Source organism: Echinops telfairi, unplaced genomic scaffold, assembly GCF_000313985.2.
Source record: "Echinops telfairi isolate 266 unplaced genomic scaffold, ASM31398v2 ScPeMD7_2;HRSCAF=8, whole genome shotgun sequence".
Classification (NCBI taxonomy): domain Eukaryota; kingdom Metazoa; phylum Chordata; class Mammalia; order Afrosoricida; family Tenrecidae; genus Echinops; species Echinops telfairi.
Window position 1 is genome coordinate 50386583 of NW_022103898.1, and position 21118 is coordinate 50407700.

At 38.1% G+C, this 21118-nt stretch overlaps 1 protein-coding gene across 1 annotated transcript in view; it reads right to left on the reverse strand.

The window, feature by feature from the left end:
* Positions 1 to 6896: 6896 nt before the first annotated feature.
* PTPRQ (protein tyrosine phosphatase receptor type Q) overlaps positions 6897 to 21118 on the reverse strand; it is a 276229-nt gene continuing 262007 nt past the window's right edge. The window contains 6 exon segments of the mRNA XM_045288666.1: positions 6897 to 8230; positions 8479 to 8602; positions 13915 to 14050; positions 19010 to 19158; positions 19963 to 20088; positions 20692 to 20826. Of these exon segments, the coding sequence (XP_045144601.1) occupies positions 8193 to 8230; positions 8479 to 8602; positions 13915 to 14050; positions 19010 to 19158; positions 19963 to 20088; positions 20692 to 20826 (708 nt within the window). The 3' untranslated portion in view covers positions 6897 to 8192.

Below are 21118 nucleotides of genomic sequence, written 5' to 3' on the forward strand. Positions count from 1 at the left end.
GTTGATAATCTAGTGAGCGACAGATTTTAAATTATAAAAATACCCTCAAAGAAATAATAATAGAAGTATCAGATATTAAGGAAAATGTGGGTGACAAAATACAGTGTTGACAATTTGTCCAGTTTGACTTACCTAATTGCGGTCTACGAACTAGGAAGATAAATCGGAGCACAAATCGTGGAGAATGGAGATAGCAAACAGTTTGACTTGGGTTAAGATATGCATATGTGGCAGTAGCGCTTTGGTGACGCAGTGGTCAAGCACTTGGCTACTGACTGAAAGGCTGGCAGTTCACATCCACCAACCCCTCTGGGGGACAAAGATGAGGCAGTCTGCTTCTACCAAACATCTAAGCCCTGTGAACAAGTGCCACCCTCATACTCAGTCCTGTGAGGTGGCCACGAGTTGGGATGACGCATGACAACGCGCTACATATAACCAAACCCACTGCCACCTTGTCCCTTCCCACCCAAAGTGACCCTACAGAATAGAGTGGAGCTGCCACCGTGGCTCCCGAACCCTGTAAATGTTTACAAGAGTAGACAGTCCCATTGTTCTCCTGCACAGTGGCTCACGGCTTATAAACCGCCTCCTTTCTGGTTAGTAATTGAGTGCTGTAACCGCTGTGCCACCACGAGTCCTTTAAATTCATAGCAGTAGGCATAAAAAATAATTTCAGCCTAGACACTTGAATCCAAAGTTTGGCATTATCCATAGGTAACCCAAATAATTTGCATAAAATAGACTTACAGGCAATCACTACCCTGGGATTTCTGCTCTCTGTAGTGGGAGTAGAGGTTATGTGCACGTCCTAACTCCAAGGGGGGAGGGGGGGGTGCACAGGCATATGACTCCCACGTCTACTTCCAACACAGCAAGGCCCGGCGGCTAACATTACAATCTCTGCGGCCAGAGAGCCTGTGTTCAAATCTAAACTCTCTTAAAAAAGTGTAACTTGGGTCGGTTACTTCGCCGTTTTGTCTTTTGTCTTTCTCACCTTGTACGGACAGATGCCGGTGCAGTTGTTGCGATGCACAGCAAGCCTACACACAACGGAATGAAACGGCTGGTCCTGAGCCAGAGTCACAGTGCTTGATTCTTGAGTGCGTTGCCTCAGCCACCGTGGCAATCCATGTCGGTGAGGCTCTTCCTCCCGTCTGCTTCCCTCCCACTTTCCCAGGCTGGATGCACATTACTCCAGGGACTGGTTTCTCCTGATGACAAGTCCAAAGTATGTAAGACAACGACTCATCATCCTTGTCTCTAAGGAGAACGCTGGCAATTAAAAGTACCACATTCTGGGCATTGTCACGAGATTAATGAGTTGATATTTTTAACGTCCTTAGGAGAGTACTTGACACATGGTATCTATTCAACAAAGAAAGCTATGTTGAACAACAATTAGTTTAATGTAAACTTTCACATTAATAATTTGAAGTCTATTTCCTGAAACTTAAGCACATACGCTTCTGATGTAACAGCCCAAGGAGCAGGTACTAATTCTGTAATTGTGCATCAACATTATGAATGCTGTAGACTCATATGAATGAAAATAGCTGTGTTCCAGTGGGGGAGTCCAGCAAATGAATCCATCCATCATATCCTACATCGCAACTCACTGGGTTATAAATATCAAGTGAGTAGAAACCTAATGAAATCTGTGAACAACATGGAACATATCAGATTTTATTTCTCATCGGAGTGCTTTGGGAATGGAATAAGTAAATAAATGGTAAAAAGACATTTCTCTCCATGCTGCACTCATTCAAGCAAGAGAGCAGGGCACTTTCTTACATTTAAAAAAATCCATAAATATATGACTTGCTTTAATGAAGCTATCAAAGAGTTTAAGATAGAAGATCGTTAAATATTTCAAACACAAAGAAAACGAAATGAAAATATTACACATCTTTTTACTCATCACTGAATTTTAACAAAGCTGACAGTGCTGCCGGATATGTTTCAAATTTTAAAAGGGCACTGAAAGTATGTTAAAGGCCACTGGGAATATGCCCTGACGCCACCGCCATTGATTTTCTTAGGACCTTTCTTTCTTCCCAGAGGAAAGCATTATTCTGTCATACACACTTGTATTCTCCTTCATGATTTTATATCTGTACTAAATACTTTGTGTATCTTACAGTATTACGCATATGACATTTTTCTATACATTGACAGCATTTGATTAGACTTCAGTTTAGAAATCAACTTTACTGAGTTGTGATGAAGATAAAAGGGCATCCGCTCCTGTTATGTTAAGTTCTCTTCACCCATTGCAGTCAATTCCCAGGTAAGTGTTGATTTTCTTTCTACCACCTTAGATTCTAGAATGTCATATAAATACACTTTACAAGATGTACTCCTTTGTACCTTTCTTCTTTTAATCAGTATGACCGGTTTGACATGTGGTCCGTTCATGAGTGTATCACTAGGAGCCTGTAATCGAGTCCATTCTGAATCGCAGTGACTGGAGAACTGCTCCCCAGGGTGTCTGAGCGTTCACTCTGCGGAGGGCAGGCAGCCTCCTTTTCCTCCCTGGGAGGATCACTGACGGTGCAGTTTCTAGTCCAGCACAGAGCCCACTTTGCCACCAGGGTCCCTGTGCATACCACTAGTTCCTTCCATCTGTATTGTCAAGCGATTGCTTCAATATAAAAATATACCACCATTTAAAAAGTCCATTTCTGCTGGTGGGCATTTGTCTGTATCTCCTCCTTCCTTCTCTTTTTTTGGTCATTTTGAATGAAGCTGCTGAGATGATCGATACAACTGCTTTGCCAGGACACGGGTTTGGATTTCTGTTGGATGTGTAACCAGGAATGGAAACACCAAGTAATGTGGGAAGAGAATGTTCAACTTTACATGAAACTGACAAACAAATTAAAAGTGATTGTACAGTTTTATGTTTCAAGTTTCAACTGTTCAAAATCCTTGCTAACACTTGGAATTACCAGCCATTTTAATTGCAGTACATTTATTGGATGTACAGTGATATTACTTGTTTTTCATTCATATTTTCATATTCATATTTTCTTGCTGACTAAAGATGCACGTATGGTGGGATGCAAGTTCATTGCTAGATACATGCTTTATGAATACTTCCTCCCTGCATGTGGATTGACACTTCATGTCCTCAATGTCTCACTCCATCATTTTGTCTTCTTTTTGACCTACTTTAAATTTGTTCCAGTTTTTAACTTTCTGTTTTCTTTTCTATTGAGGCTTTTCCCTGTTTCTCTGTAGAAACTTAACTGGATAAATCATCTCCTAGGGGGATAGCAGGGGAGATTAGGGAGTTTGCTTGTACAGCTAACAACAAGCATAATAAAGAAGAAAATGTCCTAAAATTGACTATGGTGATAATTGCACAGCTCTTAATAATGTGATGGATCCATTGACTTGTATGACATGTGGATTATATGTCAATAAAACTGTTATTAAAAAGAATAGATGGCTATAATTTTGATGAAGTAAAGTGTATCATTTTTATTTTATATTTTTTCATAACTTTTATAAGAAGTGCTTTTCCATCCCAAAGCCATAAAAATGTTTCCCAAATTTTATTCTAGCAGATTTCCCATTTTGGTTTTACATTTAAGTTTGTGAGATATTTCAATTAAAAAATTGCTCTGTAAGAGAGTTGAGAGCGCCTTCGTCGTTTAATCAGTTGTGAGTTGGGCTGCTAATCACAAGGTTGGCAGTTCAAATTCACCAGCAGCTTCACAGAAGAAAGATGAGGCTTTCTATTCGTGTAAAGATAGATGGTCTTAGAAACCCCCCGGGACTGTTCTACTCTATATTATAGGGTTGCTGTGAGTTTGTTTTTTTATATGAGAGAAAAGGTTGTGTTTCCATATGAATGTACAGTTGTTCCAATAATATTTGTGAATATTCTTACCATATTGAATTATCTTGTCGTTTGTTGACAATCAATTGACCATCTATGTGGGGGGTTATGTTTGGACTTTTTATAATTTATTTTAATGAATCCATTTTTAAAAAGCAGGTTCATGAATTGAAAAATCTTAATATTGTTCAAATGCTTATTCTCCCTATATTGATCTTTAGATTCAATAAAATACTAATAAAAAATTCAAATTTTTGAAAAAAAAACTTGGATCCAAATATAATGCCTATGGAATCAACCGTCAAGAAATCAAACAATTCAATTCACTGGGAAAATCTTATGCAAAAGATCTCTTTAAACGGTTAAAAATAAAAGATATCTTTCTGAGAACTAAAATGTGCTTGACCTAAGCCATGGTATTTTTAATCCTTTAACATGCAGTAAAAACTGGATCGTGTGTAAGGAAGAATGAAGATGAATTGGCGTCTTAGGGTTATGATGCTGGTGTGGAATATTGAGTATAACACGGACTTTCAAAAGAATGAACAAATTTGTCTTGGAAGAAGTACAGACAGAATGATTCTTGGAAGCATGATGGTGAGACTTCGTCTCAAGGACTTTGGACATATTATCAGTAGGGACCAGGCTCTGGAGAAGGACAGTGCTAACGTGGAGCATCAGGAAACAATGGGAAGACCCTTAACAACAGATCGACACAGTGACTGCAAGCACGGCCACAATTGTGAGGTGGGACGTGACTGGCCACGTTTTGTTTTGTTGAACACAGGACAGAATGAGTGGGAACTGACTTCCCGACACATGTCAATAACAAAAACCTGACTTCTCTTTCCAAGAAGACTATCAGTGAATACAGAATAAACTAATGGTTCTTGCTAGTGGAGAAAAGAACACGTCTACAGGGAAAACAAAACAAAACAAAACAAAACATTGCCTTCCTTAAAATTCTGTTTGACCCCATTGTTGACGATGGCAAGAACGGACTCCCACCTAAGCACGGCGAGGATGGTGCAGGGGTCGGCACGTTTCCTTCTGCTGACCACAGGGCCACAGCAAGTGGACACCCACCCACGGCACCTCACTAGGCCATTGTAGGCATGGACTCAGAAGGTCTTTCTGAGTTTTCTGAAATAGAACATTTTCTTGAATTGCTTCTCAAATCACATTAGTTATGACAGTATATGCACCTGTAGAGTGTTTAGTCCAAAATTTTCCTGAGAACAAAATATTGCTCTAAATAATTCACAAAATCAGAATCAATGGTATTATTTAGGAAAAATTAGTCCACCTGCCATTAACTTTTGCTTAGATTTATGTGTCTGAAACATAACTATGGGACTGCTATCACAAGTGCAGAAACATTCTAAAACAGGATGTATGATCAGACCTAACATGACCAGCCACGGCAAAGATGAGCTGTTGAGCCACTTGTGTTTTTCCATGTATGGACTCTTACCTGCCCTTCGGAGCATCTCCAGGGGCTGGTGGTGTGCCAGTCTGATCTCACATGGAAACGGTTCACTTTATGAAGTTATTAACAAAGTTATTTAGAAGTCATTCCTTGCCCTAAGAAGGCAAACTGTTTGGCTTAGATTCAGTTTGAAAGACAACCCCCACTCCCAACCTGCCCCCCCCCACAACTTCATTTTGTCATCTTTTAATGTCGGTTTTATAATTTCAGAACACATTTGTGTCCCAGGCCTCAGAAAATAATCCACAGTAACTTTTTGAAACGTTGGTCCCTCAAAATGGACGTCATTATCACAACAATGCACAGAATGATCAAATCCTTCACTCAGCTTCAATTTCATTTTTAAAGTGTGGTGTTTGGTAACAGATGGGAACAGTGAATCACCAGCTCTTTTAGGAAGACGGCAAGGTTTAATTAGTCTTTCTTGTCTTTTTTTCCTTTGCAAAAGCCTTTTTATACATTTCAGCTATAAACTGGAAGTGGGACTGTGTGTTAAAGCAGGATGAAAGCAGAGGCGCTCCCGCAGCTGCTCTGGTCTCTGGCAAACCACTCGCGGGGGTCCAGTTTCACTTGCTTCACATGAAACACATGCTGCTCATTTATGGTGCGTGTACTTCTATGTATTCTGACAAATCGGATCTAAAAATGTTACAGATGGTCCTCATTATTTGAATTTGCACTTAGCAACCTCCTATACAACATGGCGAAAACCTAGCTCCTTTCCTATATAATTAAGAGCACTCTCAGCTCTCAGCACAAGGCAAATTGCGAGGCAAGTTCAGTTTGGCGATGTACCTACGTGAGTTTAGAAACATTTAACAGATGCTCTATTTGTTAACTATCTTCGTTAGCATAATGAAACCTTTCAAAAATCAAGAAAAAGCATGCTTCAATAACTTAATGCCCTGAAATTATGCTGATCATGCCTAATGCCTGTTAGAGATAAAGTCGGGTGATAGCAGGCAGCATCGTAGTGAAGTTAAGGCTGTCCAGAAATGAAAAACTCATGCGCCACTTTACACCTATTGAAGCAGAAACGTGTGTGTATGCACCCATCTTTAAACCTGAGACCTGTCCTCCACAATTATTTTACATAACTATTATAGAAAATAGACTGACCTTCAGCTTGAACGATTTCTTTTCTAATCACGCACTATATTGAAACAAAACGTCACCAATGGTTCCCACAGCTATGTGATGTCTTCCATGAACATTAAATTCCATATTAATAAGTACTAGCTTGCGATACACTTTCTTTGACTTAGAGATGAAGTAAATTTAAGAACTTCCACTTCCAATGAATCTTTTAATGTTTCCACATTTTTTCCTTTCTTCTTTTTCTGTAGTTCTGTATAAAGTAAATTTGTTTGTTGCAAGAGCAGTGGATTACATTCATTTACATCTCCTTGTAATGGAAAAACGGGAAGGAAATTTCACAGGACTTGAGGGAACACCTGAGAGGCCTAAGGACTTACTTTCTTGGAAAATAGATTCCACATTAAAATGACTTATGATTTTTGAATGCCTGAAGAAAAAAAATGAATCGATTACATTTTAATATGTGATCCAAAGTCAAAATTTATTTATATAGGACACTCAGAAATCCTGCTGAAAAATAGCCCACTTCATTAAAATTCCATTTGTTGGCCATCAAATTTTCCTATATGCATATCACAACAGAAATACACATATAACTCTCATCTTAAAGGCCACGGAATATTTAATGCTATTTAGTTTAATGAACCTCAATCAAAATCTATGACAAAATAACTTCATATAATTTGAAATTCAATATCTACTATTATATAATAAAATGGAAGCAGAAAATTTTTCTTTGATTTGCTACAACCTCATTAATTTCTTTATTTTCATTTCCACCAAATAGGGTTCCCAATACTCAATCTCAGGAAATGAAATAAAGACCATTTAAGATCACCGATTCAGAAGTCTCTGTTGGCACCACAGCATCGTGTCGTTAGCTTATAAGCTTGTGACACACCTCACATTTCTATGATTGTTTTTAGACATTTCCGCTGAAGAAACCCTTCAAAATCATTAGTGTGAGTTTCAGTACATATTTATTATACAAATACTTTGGTACATTTAGTCTGAATATACAACACAGCGGAACAGTTTGTGCCTGAAATTTACGCAGGTAGGCAGGTTGAAAAGATATTCTAGAATTTGATATGTGCAATGCATGGTTTAATTTTCTTCCATTCTTTAAACTGAACCTCACAATGCAATTTAAATAGCACTGAGTGTCCCTGAAGAGCTACTGTGTGCTGCATAAAGGCTGAATAATCCCTGCTGTGCCAGAGGGTTACTCCTCAGCTGTTTGGGATCATGAGATGATATCTCAGCACTCATAAAACAGAAGATTCAAAACACAGGGGTGGACATGGAAGTACAGATCAGGATGACAGTCTTGGAAGTTATCCACAAGAAACAGCAACACTCCGGAGGCCAAAATAACACTACCGAATAAACATTTACAACTTTTGTCCAAAGTTAAATCAAATAGGTAGGGAAAATTCACATTAAACATTACTGCTAATGCAATAATAATTTTTGCTTTAGCTCATTTCAAATATATGGGTTGTCCCCCAATCCTCTTAGGGGCCTTTTCATAAACATTTCAAATCTGTAACATTTATTCTCCAAGAAACATATTTATCCTGAATTAATTTTGATCTAAACTATGCATAAAATAGTTGGTGTATTTGGTAAGGCACAGTAAGGGAAGCAGAATGATGCCTTCATTTTACCAATTTCTATTCAGAGAAGTGAGGGGAGATAATGTTGGCTCCTGGGATTTGAAACAATCTTTTCAGTTATAATCTTTGGTCTGAGTGGTTACATGGTAGTTTCTTCCCATTCAAGTTCAACATCACCTATAACAGAAAGAAACATATCACAAAGTAGAATTAAAGGCAACAATTAAAAAGATCTAGATGTTTCATGGCAAAAATTAAGTATAAATAGAAAGTCTAATATCCAAACTTGGATCAACAGAAATGACACACCTTATATGTGTGTACTAACAAAGCTCTTAAAACCTTTCCACCTGATAATTGCTAAATACATTCTCCTGTGAGAGGTTAGCAAACTGGCAAACTGGGAAGACAGTGCCTCTGTTTACCTTCCATGGCATCCAAGGAGTCCATCTTTTGAAGAGCTGAGTAGTTCACGAAACAGATGGGCTGATTGCTTCCTTTACTTGATAAAAGGTCCAGAATGCACTGGTGTAAAAAGATATACTGTGCCTGGATAACCAAAAAGAGTGGTTGAACAAATGGGTGAGGTGGAGACTTTTCTTATAGGGGGCCCACACTGTTAACAGTAGAAAATAATACTGAATCTTAAAGTTAGCGGCACAAACTTAAACCATGATTTGGTACTACTTCACACAAGGTTTTCCTAAACTCTTGTCTCGTGGCTCCTCGTAGCTTTGAGTATTTTTTCCACACTTCCCATTAGATGCCAAGTGTGAACCTCTTTTCTTGCTGTGATGATAAAAGATGTGGCAATGACATCATTTCCCTGTTTTTATGAGTTGCCTTTCCCAACAGTTCTAATTGAGTCCCTGTTGACAATGACTTTCATTCTAGTTATTCTTCCCCCATTACCAAAAATCCATTGCCTCCTAATAATCCTATCTGATCTTTCAAATTGTTGTCAATGTGATCTCATACAGAAAATTACTTCTTAAAAGGGCCTAATACTCAAGGCAGATCTTTGTTACTCTTAAGCTAAGCTATTATTGTTTTAAAATGACTTTATAGTTACCCAGACTTGTGAGTTCCGGAGAGTAAATTTACTTAAAAAATCTGACTCTGGCAACGTATGTACAAACATGCTTGATACAATGGATGTATGGAATGTTATAAGAGCTATAAAGAGCACCCAATAAAGTTATTTTTAAAAACTACTTAAAAATGAAAAGCAAAAGGAATCTTGTTAGTGAAAAATGGTTGTGCAACTTGAAGGATGTAATCAAGGTCAGAGAATTGTGCATGTAGACACTGTTGAGCCGATTGCTGTGTTTTTTGTGTTTTCATTACAATAAAAAAGAATATCTTAGCTGAAAAAAAATCTGTGACTAAACGTGTTTACACTGCCAGCTTATTTAAAATACACCTAATAATTCTGACAATCACCTGGATACCTGGTGTCAAGTATTTGATCCTTACTGGTAGACATGGTAGTGTCCACACATTCAAGCACTAGACCTTTAAAGGCACCCAGCACGTCAATCACGACAACGTGCGGTTGTTATGCTTATTCCAGTTAGTTCAGTAATTTCTCAGCACTCTTGTGTGTGGCGTTTCCCAAATGTAGTTAGAAACTTTCTGACTTTAAAGGTACATCACCAAATGTTTAATACAGATAACTGGCAAGTGATTTAAATATAACTTCCTCAAAAATAGCCATCTTTTAAAAGAGCTTATGCTTATATCTATTGCGACTGTACCTCAGAATTTTTTTTGGAACTGGACTTCTCTTTAAATATTGTCTTTAGAAATTGTTGGTTACTACTAGGAATATCTATTTCTTCAAGGACTACAAAATGTTTCCAGAAATATTTCAGCCCTGACAGTTCTATGAGGGCAAAAAGCTGTCATATTCAGGACTATATCCAATGCCTATACCTGCACCTGGTACAGAGTGTATGGGAAATACATATTTGTTCCGTTTTTCTCGTTTAATTCCCACAGCTAGCCGATATTTGCCATTTAATGGTGGATTTGAGTTGGAAAACAGCCGGCAAGTCATTAGGGTACTCTATTTTGGTAAAAAAAGAAAAAAAGTTATTATAAAATAATAACTGTATGGGAATTGCTAGTAAATTACTACTCAAAATAATTCCAAGAGTATTTTCAAACATATATCACTCAATGGATAACATTATTGGCCGAAATATAGTGCCACTTCATAGAATTTATTTGAAGAATAAGCCTTCATTTGAATGTATGATTTAACTATGGTATTCTAAAGACAATCACACTAGAATTTGGAGCCACATGTGATATGTGAAGCTTCTGAGGATTCTGACCTCATCTTCTCCACCGGAAAGAATGAGGAGTGGAACTCGGCCAGCTGGGCAGGCTGCGTCCCAAGGCCTCTTGCCTGGCCCTGCGCTGCTGCGCCCTGGGGGAGAGCGGCATTCCCAGTGTCCATGCCAGATCGCCATATTACTTAGAGAATCACACTTTTCTGAATCTCAGTTTCTCGAACTAAAGGATCATAAAAGCTGCACTTTTAGATTTAAGGGACTTTACATATATAAAATGCCTGGCTGGGTGCGGGGAGGGGAGAAGAAGCATTCCCCAATTGTTTTTCTTTTACTTTTCAATTCACACTAGTGAACTTCTCAGGAAGAAAGGACTAACCCACATTAACTAGTCTTTGAGGCATCAATAGAATCCCAGGATAGTATCTTACTGCAGAACAGTCTCTCAGAAATGTATTTCAAATCCACGACAGCTATGAACTGTTTTGTTTCCAGAGAGTAAAACAACTCTATAGTCTCTCCTCGGTAGGAGACATGACCCTCTAGGGCCTGTCAGTGGCAGTATATCGATGAGGTGTCTGCCTTCTCTCGGCCCACAGCTGCTGTGATTGGTGCTGAGATATGAAAATTCTTCATAGAAACTGGAATCACTCTGGTATGCACCAGAGGGCAATCGGAACCCACTCGTGTGCAAGGGAATGTGGTTTATAAAGGCATCATCGTTTTTATCTTCTTTGCCACTAAGCAAAGACAGCGAAGAATAGATTTTTCTGGGAACTAAGTTTTGTGAAAGAGAACCTGAGAGTAAGTTTTCAGGGGAGAAGTAATCCAACAATACCTTGTTTGTCATTTACTATTCAGTAGGCACTATTCTCGATGCACCTTTCTTCTGTTAAATATTGCTAACAAACTTGTGAAAGGTATCACCTTACTAATTTACACAGGATGAACAAGTCAGACAGGCTTATTAAACAAAGTCAGAGAGCTAACAATTAGTACAGCTGGTTTTGAACTGTTCTTTGACTCAAAACCCAGGCTCTTTCTATGCCCATATGCAACTGCCCACTACTTTGGGGTAAACATGTATAATGTATGCAACTCATAATATAGTTAGAGTGCCACATAGGGTTAACCATCACTTCCCTATCAGTCTGTTTTACTGATTCCATCGTGCTTGGATCCACAACCAGTGCTCGTGGAAGAGCAGTTAAGAGATCAAATGCTGCATTGCATTGGGTAAGTCTGCTGCACAAGATCTCTTGAAAGTGTTGAAAAGCAAGGATGTTACTTTGAGGACTAAGGTGTGCCCGGCTCAACCCACTGCATTTTCAAGGGCTTCATATGCATGTGAAAATGGGGCATTGACTAAGGAAGATGGGAGAAAAACAGATGCATTTGATAGATTGCGCTGGTGAAGAATGGTGAAAGTACCATGGACTGCCAAAAGACCAAACGGATCTGTCTGGGAAGAAGGACGGCCAGCATGCCCCTTAGAGGCAAAGATAACAAGACTTCGTTTCACAGACTTTGGACATGTTATCAGGAGAGATCAGCCTCGGGAGAAGGACATCTTGCCTGGTAAAGTAAAGGGGCAGCAGAGCAGGGAGGGCCTTTGACAAGATAGATGGACTTAGTGCCACCGCCACAGCAATGGGCTCCATCGTAAGAACCACTGAGAGACTGGCGCAGTGTTTCGTTCTGTCGTGGGTGGGATTTCTCGGAGCTGAGACGGACTCTATTTATAGAGATCATTTAAACCACTCCTTAGCAGGTTCAGGTCCACAAATTTGTGGAGGATGGGAAAGGACACTTTTCAGCTTTTATTCTTTGATGGCTGATTCCAGAAGGGAATAATATCGTAAGCAGTTCCAATCCTAAACCAGCCAAGAGACACAGTCGTGAAATTTGTCTAGAGCATTTATCTATAAAGTGCATGTATGCACTAATGAAAATAGAAAGAACGGGCTAACACTCTGCTTATCCTTATTTTAACTAAAAAAAAAAGAAAATTAGAATGTGCTTTAATAATAGTTATTATTTTGATTTACATTGTGCTCTCACAAGATCCTTGAATAACAACCAGCTACATAATTTTCAGGGCCCAGTGCAGAATAGAAGGAGGCCTGGGTGCATAGTGGTTATTGCTACGCTATGCTGCTAACCCAAAGGTCAACAGTACGAAACCACCAGTTGTTCCTCCGGAGGAAGAAGAGGCTCTCTGCTCCTGTAAAGAGTTCCAGTCTCAGGGACTCACAGGGGCAGGCCTACCACGTCCTGTAGAGTCACTATAAGTTGGTGTTGATTGGATGCCAATGAGGTTTTATTGTTTGGTATATGTTTTATAAATTAAATAATTATGACTATCTATATTTAAAAACAAATATGTGTGTATGGACATGATGTGAAAATACTTTTGCTGAAAGGGATGTACAATCAAAAGTCTGATACCTCTGGTCTAGAGAAGCCCTTTTGTTAGAATACTAGCATTTGATAACATGGTACTACAGATTCTAAAGTCAAAAAGGTTCAAGGATTCCAGTCAAATGGCTGCAAACTGTTTTGCAAGGTACTTTTTCTTTTGTAATTGTGAATGCATATTTGAAATTGTACATGAAAAATCAGTTTAACTTTATACTCAAACTTATTTTAGCAAAGGACCCTTTTCTCAGACATTTAACCACTCCTATTCTGGTAGTTTCTAGGGTGCAATCCAGAAAACACTCATCTGACAGATGTTGGTGTTTTACTGGAAGAAAATATTTGTGTAGTGTACAAATTGAACCCGGTGGACCGGAATTTCTTGAATATTTTGTTAGTATTGGATTTGAATCCGCATTCTGATACTTATTAAGGCATCAGCTTGGAAGGTAACTTTTTAGAACAGCTGCTTTTCTACTTGGAAGGCAAGACCAATAAAATCTACTCTGCTGTTTGATCACATTGGATTTGCTTTATAAAGAAATAAGATCACACGTGTAAAAAGACAAGCATACAACTTGGAATCCACTAGACATTCTACAGAGGTTAACTATGATTTTAGTCTCGTTATCATTCTAATGCATAGATTTTCAATAAAGGAAAATCTATCTCTATAAATGTGTTTGGCCCAAAACAAAAATAACAAGGCAAAAATCTTTCAGCTAGCTAACAATTCACTATAGTAATCATTATCAATAATAATATGCAATAAACATAAATAAGGATATGCAAACAGGTGATATTCAAAGACTCACATTACAGTCATTTTTAAAAATTATTTTCCCAATAACAATTTTTAGCTGGCTGGTTTACAAAACAAATTGAAATTAATTCATTTTAATAGCTCCCTAGAGAAGCTAAATGCTAAACAAGTAATTTTGGATGACTGGGCTTTATTTCTTTGCAAAACTCCATCAGCTCCCCTGCTGAAGATGTTGCAAGCTGGTCTATAATGTAGGAAAAATCGCTACTGCTATCAAATACACTGTCAAGCAAGCTCACCTCCAACCAGCGTGCTCCCCTGACACTAAGATCTTCCCTTTCAAAAGCTCTATAGGTGACACTGTGCAGTTTTAGTTATCTTACCAGGTTCTGTACCATGCACATTCTTTCACTTCTTAGCTCAGCTACTAGTCCATATATGTCCACAAAGTCATGGTCATTTATGTGTTGCGTTAAATGGTCCAGAGCGATAAAAACACCAGTTCTTCCAACTCCAGCACTGCAGGATTGAAATCACATGAAAAAATGTCAATAAATGATTGATTGCTCATGTTGATAGTGAGGAAGATAGTTATTATAGCAATAATTCCTACATAGTTTCTTTTATTATTTGGATGTAGCTCATCTATAGAATTTCTTTGGATTTAAACTAGTTACTAAGCCTGCTTCAACAATAAAACTCACTGTCATTGAGTGGATTTTAACCCAGAGTAACCTTATAGGACAGAGTAGAACAGGCACTGTAGGTTTCCAAAATGGTAACTCTTCGTGGAAGTGGAACACTGTGGTTAACACAGCACAGAACCACTACGCCACCAGGGCTCCTTTCTAAGACTGTTTAAATGAGACAAAAACTATTAACATTAATAATTTATCATATAGCTCGTGGGTGTTTTGTTTGTGCATGCACGTGTGTCAATTATATTAGCTTCTTCTTTCATAATATTTTCAATGCTATAGAAAAAATTAATGCAAAGAAAAAATGAAAAATCACTGAAAATTTAATGCTAGAAACTTCACATTGAATATATATTTTGGCTACAAGTAGAAATTCTCAACACTAATGATACCAAATCGTTAGCCAAGGTGATATAGTTTCTGCAACACATGGACGTCTTTCACGTATTCTTTTCATCTATTTTCCAAAAATGTTATTTCTTATACATAATGAAATTGACAAACTAGATATTTTTAAGAAAATACCCAAGGGCAGGCATGTGTCTTATAGAAAATGTGACTGGGTAAACGCCACAAGCAAATTTCAGAAATTCCTGTCATAAAACTGATATCTAAATCATTAACATAAAAATGAAATAGAAAAAAAGACTTGAAATATTCCCCAGTCTTAGAAATATTACATGAAACCCCATGACACTGTTATTTTTATAGGACAGAACCAGTTGAATACCCAATTTCAATCTAATAAGCGGTATTATAACAACATATGAAAGGCGATGGTAATATATACGCCCATACTCCCAAACAGAGTACTCAGTCATTAAATCATTTACTATGTTTTTAGTACCAATCCCTGTTCTAGGCACTGTGGCCATAGCAGCAAATAAGAGGTTCAGCATTTTGCTACCAAATCATAGAAGCCTTTATTAAGCAAAAATATCAAAATGTAAAACTACTGTTTCTCAACATACTCTCCTTCTGGGCGTACATACTTCTGAAGGTGGTACTTCCGTCCCTCTGATCCTTTCCTAAAGACCCATGCCATCCTCAGTAATACTTTACAACAGCACTGTGGTCCTAGAAGGATCTAATGTGTTCTTTTTAAGTGTTCATTTGAGTTTGAGGAACAAATAGATATCTAGAGGGACAGGAGAAAGGCTTCATTCAGCCTCAATGGAGTAATATTTCTCATCAAAATTCTTTTAGAACAGCAGCACCCACAAAAAAAAAGAGCAGTGGCATTGTTGTGACAGAAAAAAATTTCCTTAAATAATTCCTTCATGTCATTGGCCTGTGTTATTTGAGGAAATCTGCAAGATGACCAATTAGGCCTCTGACAAAATAGTGACCATAACCTTCTGCGTTGACCTCTCTTCCTTGAATTGAACTGGCCCAGTCGATCCTCTTGGAAGCCACTGCTTTGATTGGGTCTTGCTCTCTGGAATGAATTGGTAAATAAAAGCCTTGTCCCTGGTTAGGATTGGTTCCATAAAATCCACTCCATTAGTATCACTCGTGCTTAAAAGACAGATGAAAGATCAGATCTTTGAGCCAGCTGACTTTTGCTTAATGCTTTTGGCATCTGTAGAGCTGAACGTTTTCTGAGGTCAATATGTTTACTTAAATGTCAACTATAAGGTTTGAAAATGTCAACTACAAGGTTTTGGGTCAACATGGCTGGGTCAGGAGTCTCAGTGGTTTGGTGGTTATGTTGTAGTAACCCTCCACTTCACCCTGATGGGATGTGAAATATCAGTGACATAGTTCCCAGCATCACAGCAACACACAAGACACCACACTACAACAAACCACAGACAAAAAGTCAAAGGGCAGTGAAAGGGAGGAAAAGTCCTCGATTACATGGATTGACACAATGGCTGCAACAACGGGCTCAAGGACTGGAGCAATTGTGAGGATGTCAAAGGACTGGGTAATGTTTCATTCTGTTGTGCATCGGGTCACTACGGATCAGAAACGACACAATGGCACCTAACAAATACAACAACAACACGACAATAATTCTCCATGATGTGACCTTACGCAATGTAATATACTCCATAATGGGATCTGTATGAGCAGCTTACCAGTTGTAAGAAGATAAGGGTGGTAAGCGATACTTTTACTCAGGTGGCAGCTCTGAACTAATTTCAAGAAAGTTTCCGTGGGGATGTGGCCTGCTTCTAATACAAGTGGATGGTGTGGAAAGCTTGCTTGCTTTTTTCTGATCCTGAATTCTACATTTCATTCATTGACCTCCTATACTTTGGGCATGAGCCAATAGCCTGCCATATTGCCTGCCAGTCCTAGGAGTCTTCAGTGGCCTGCCATCTGGCCAGTCAAACTTTAATTCATTCACCTCTGCAGTCACAAGTCCGACCTGTTGACTTTATATTCATTCACTTCTGCAGTCACCAGCCTGTTGCCTTTCGGCAAGTCTTGGCTCATCAACCTCCATAGCTAAGTGAATCAGAAGAAGTTTCCCATCTAACTCACAGACTTGAACCTTCCCAGACTTAGATTTACCTACTTTTGCAGCTGCAAATATAAATTTCTTTCTAGACACGAATATACAAGGTTCGCTGGTTTTGCCTCTCTAAAGAACCCAGCCTAAGACACTGTTATTTAGAGTGGAATAAGCTTTTCAGATGGGAGAAAGAGCTCTATGGCTGAAGTGATTCAGTGGAATTTAGAGCCCGAATGTCCCCATCTACTTTATTATCTGCCATCAGACCATATGCCAACCTGCCAACCTTCAGAGTCCCATATGTTCTCAATCCATGCCTCCACATTAACACCATTTGAAGGAGGAAATTCAATTGTTGTTGGCACTCTTATGATAAGTCTCTGCTTTTTTTTCCTTCCTCAATATCTGCACTATTACTAAAAAAAAAAAAATAAGGCATTCTTTCAGGACATTAGTAGAAATTTTGAGGCTCTTGAGCTGTGACTTCAAAGCCTTGAGCTCAGTTGTTTCCTTGACCATTTTGTCGAGAGCAAGTGGTAACAACCAACCAATCAGCTTCTCATCTGCTGAAATTGCAGAAAAATATCAAATACACAGTCACCCAGAATCTCAGTTTTCACCCAGACCGACTATAGCAGCTGTTGCAGCAATGGTAATTCCTTTTTTTTAAAGTAGTGCTCTTGATAAAGTATTCACATTTCATACACTTCCATAGTTAAATGGCCTTTAAAAGGAGTTGTATATACATATCACAATCCTAATCAGCTCCCTCCCCTCCCACATTCATTATTGGCTCCCCATATTCCCTCACCTCCCAGCCCCTACCTCCACATGCCCCTGATAAACCACTGCCTCGATTGTTGTTTCTATGCATCCACTCCTCTGTGCTTCACAAACTGGGAAAGCCAACAGCACTAACAACAATCAAAAACAAACAAAAATTCAAGAAGAAAATAATAGTAACATTAAGATAAAAATAAAAGTAAAGTGTAAGAAAGAAAAGATCACCATCAGCATTGAAAAAACCCAGAAAAGAAATTTCTGTTGTGGAACAAGTGAAAAATATTTGAGCCTAGAACAAATGCAGGTTGGGTCAAGAGGGAGGTTGTCTGACCAAGTATCATATTCTACCATGGTTCGATCCACCATAATCAAGTTTACCATAACCTCTGTCTGATAGTAAAGCTGTTCGAGTGTCTTACCTGCAGCTAGAAAGGATCTGCCAGAGGCTTAATCAGATTAGATACTGTGCAGATGGATTTTTGGCTCCCACGGTCCTCCACAGACGTCTACAAATTGGGTGTTCACAATTTAAGCTCTGGTACTTTTTCCTTCATCATTTTTGGATTTTGTTATTGTTATCTTTGGATCACACAGGCTGGTGTGCTTCTTCAACGTATTTAGTTAATAGTTCACTTTGATGGCGGCATGTTTGAACATAGGCCTTTAAGACCTCAGACACTATCCCAATTGATAGCTGGACACCATCTGCTTTCTTCACTGCACTTTTCTGAAGCACCCTCATCTTCAGTGATCTCTTAATGAAGGTGAATACTGAGCAGGGCTATGTGATAAGGATTAACTGTTCGTGGACTGGGGAGAGAATTAAATGGTACCCTAGAATCTATCTGCTTGTCCACGGGTTATTGTAAGCATAAAACATGGCAGTTATTTTTTAGTAGAATTTATTTGCATGTATCCAAATTTAAAATGACATAATGTGACTAAGAGATGCTGGTTCTAAGAATTTATCCTGCAGAAATATTCATACAAAAATTAAAGATGAGGATGGATATTTTTACTGCAGTAAAAAAAAAAAGAAGATACCAAATTTAAATTCTGATAGAGATAAATTTTACTTAAACTACGGTGTATTTGTATTATGGAATATATCTATTGTCCCCTGCTTTTAGAGGGTTCTTCATTTATTTTTATCACTTAAGTGTTTATAAAAGGAAATTTTGATTTATTTTGACTAGTGAAATTATTTTGAAAATTGCAAGCTAAAATGGACAGCTTGAAAGAACCAATCAATGCTTTCCTTATGATATCAATTGGAACCCTGATGACACTGTCGTAAGCTAACCACAAGGTTGGCAGTTCAAATCTACCAACCGCGTCACTGTTGAAAGATGAGGCCTTCTGGTCCTACAGATTTACAGCCTTGAACACCCTGTGTGGTATTGCTATGTGTCAGAATTGACTTGAAGGCAGTGGGTTTATTAGTTATTTTTCTTATTATGATAATAAAAAGGCTGCATTCCAGTTTTAGACCATTGTTAGTGTTTAATAGAAAGCTCTGGACGTCTTTCTTACCTGCAATGAACGACCATAGGCGTGGTGTCGTGTGCTCGACTTGCTCGAATCAATTTCACAAAGTGAATTAGTGGGGTGCTGTTTTCAGGAACCCCATGCTCAGGCCAAGCAGTAAAATTACACTGTCGAACAGTCATACAATCCCCATGCTAGACAAAGTGGCAGATTAAAGAAACACGTTAAAGCTATGTGAATATAAAAGTAAAGGTTAAAGACAGTTTATGGCCTAGATTTTGAAAGTGGTCTTTCAAAAAAAGGTCTGCTTACCAAAATGAGTTTTTACTATTTAGGGAAATCTTACATTACTGTTACAATAAAAACACGCCCCTTTCAATAAGAATGGGAGCCATAAACAACATTTACAGACAGATGTAAATACAGAGTATCAGCATTCAAAATGTAGCGCACCAGAGGAAGCTCTCAGAAGTTGGCTCAAAACTTTAATAAACACATTCACTAATAATTCAAAACACAGATATTGACTATCTGATGGGTCAAAAAATTTAAAGATTCTTATATTATTTCCTGTATATACTGGCATTTAAGTAAATTTAAAAGTGATATCTCACACTCTCTTCTCTATTGGTTTTTTATTAAATAGAAAACCAATGTACTAGGAACCAGACAGAAGAAGTAACTTAAAAATTTTCAATCTTTAGTTAAATATTATAGTTTATTATCAATGTCCTTTTTTTGTCATTTGTCATTTTGCCAGTTTATTTAGAAATGTCCTTATAGGAATTGTCATTTTAAACATTAACCATGTGATTTGGGATCGAAAAATGGTGATCTAGACACTGAATCCCAGAGGAATTTAGAAGTCCTGCTAAGAAATGAATAGAAATGAAGCCTTGGATTTAGATATTGGTGCAAAAGAAAATTCTAAAATCAACTAGACAAGCTTCAGACATTTCGGCGCCATATTTTTCTATCAGGTTTCCTGTTTTATTTACCTTTTCAATTTTCAGATCCCTGATGGTCCAATCTATTTGGACATCCTCCATTAGCTTCGTTATCACTATGTCTCCAAAGACTGTAACCGGTTTGTTGTCCTCCGGCCAGTACTGGTGGCATCTGATCTGCATTTGGAGGAAATCAGTAGTTGTGAGAGCCATTGGTATACTGATGCATGTGGGGGCATTAAAATGTTTGTGGTTTGTATTGTTTTATTTGGTGTTTGTTTGTTCATATCAGGGTGCCTCTCGGAGGTGTCAGGTCATTAGAGGTCACCCTCTTGAAGTTGTGGTACATGTTTTTCCATTTTTTGATATATGAAACACAGAATTGATGGACCTATAGAGGCAGCAAGTAGAATAAGGGGTGCGGGGGAGGGGGGCACGGTGGTGGAGGGAGGGGGCGAAGGGGAGACGATGATGAGGAGCCAGTGGAGAGAAAGAATGTCTGGAAACTGATGGCGGTGGTAATTGTACAATTCTCCATGACATGACTGAACTATGGATTGATATGCTATATATTTAATAAATAATAATAAAAGTTTGTAGAAAAATTCCATTATCTTTCTATTCCATGTTTCACAAACTTTTTGAAGTCTCCTCATACATCCTAGATATTGCTACTAATTAAAACAGTTATCCCAGCTATTGATTGCTCATAGTAATGGCTGGAATATTAACACTCAACTGTAAAATAACACTTTGTGGAAGGATTATAAAGCAACTTACCCGCCCTTTTTCAAAACACTGTGTTAACATGACTAATGTTTTTGCTCTTGTTTCCCACACCATTCTCCAAAAATCTCCAACCGTTCCTGGTAGTGGACCTTGAGTAGCAATGAATTCATTTGGACATAAATAGCCCTAGGGAAATATGATCAATTATACGACATCAATATTTACATAGACATACTACACAGTTATCTTTTAAATAAAACAGTAAATGCTATTTCATTTTTCAAGAATGAACAAACCTCAAAGTCACTGTTACTGAGTCCACTCAAATTCACAGGGACACAGTGGGCTATAAAACAGTTACCCTAAATCAAGTGCTCATTTATGGCAGGCACTATGCTAAACATTTTAGATTAATTATTTTAATTAATTTATTTCTCACAAAACTTATGAGAAATACCACTATTATCTTTATTTTACC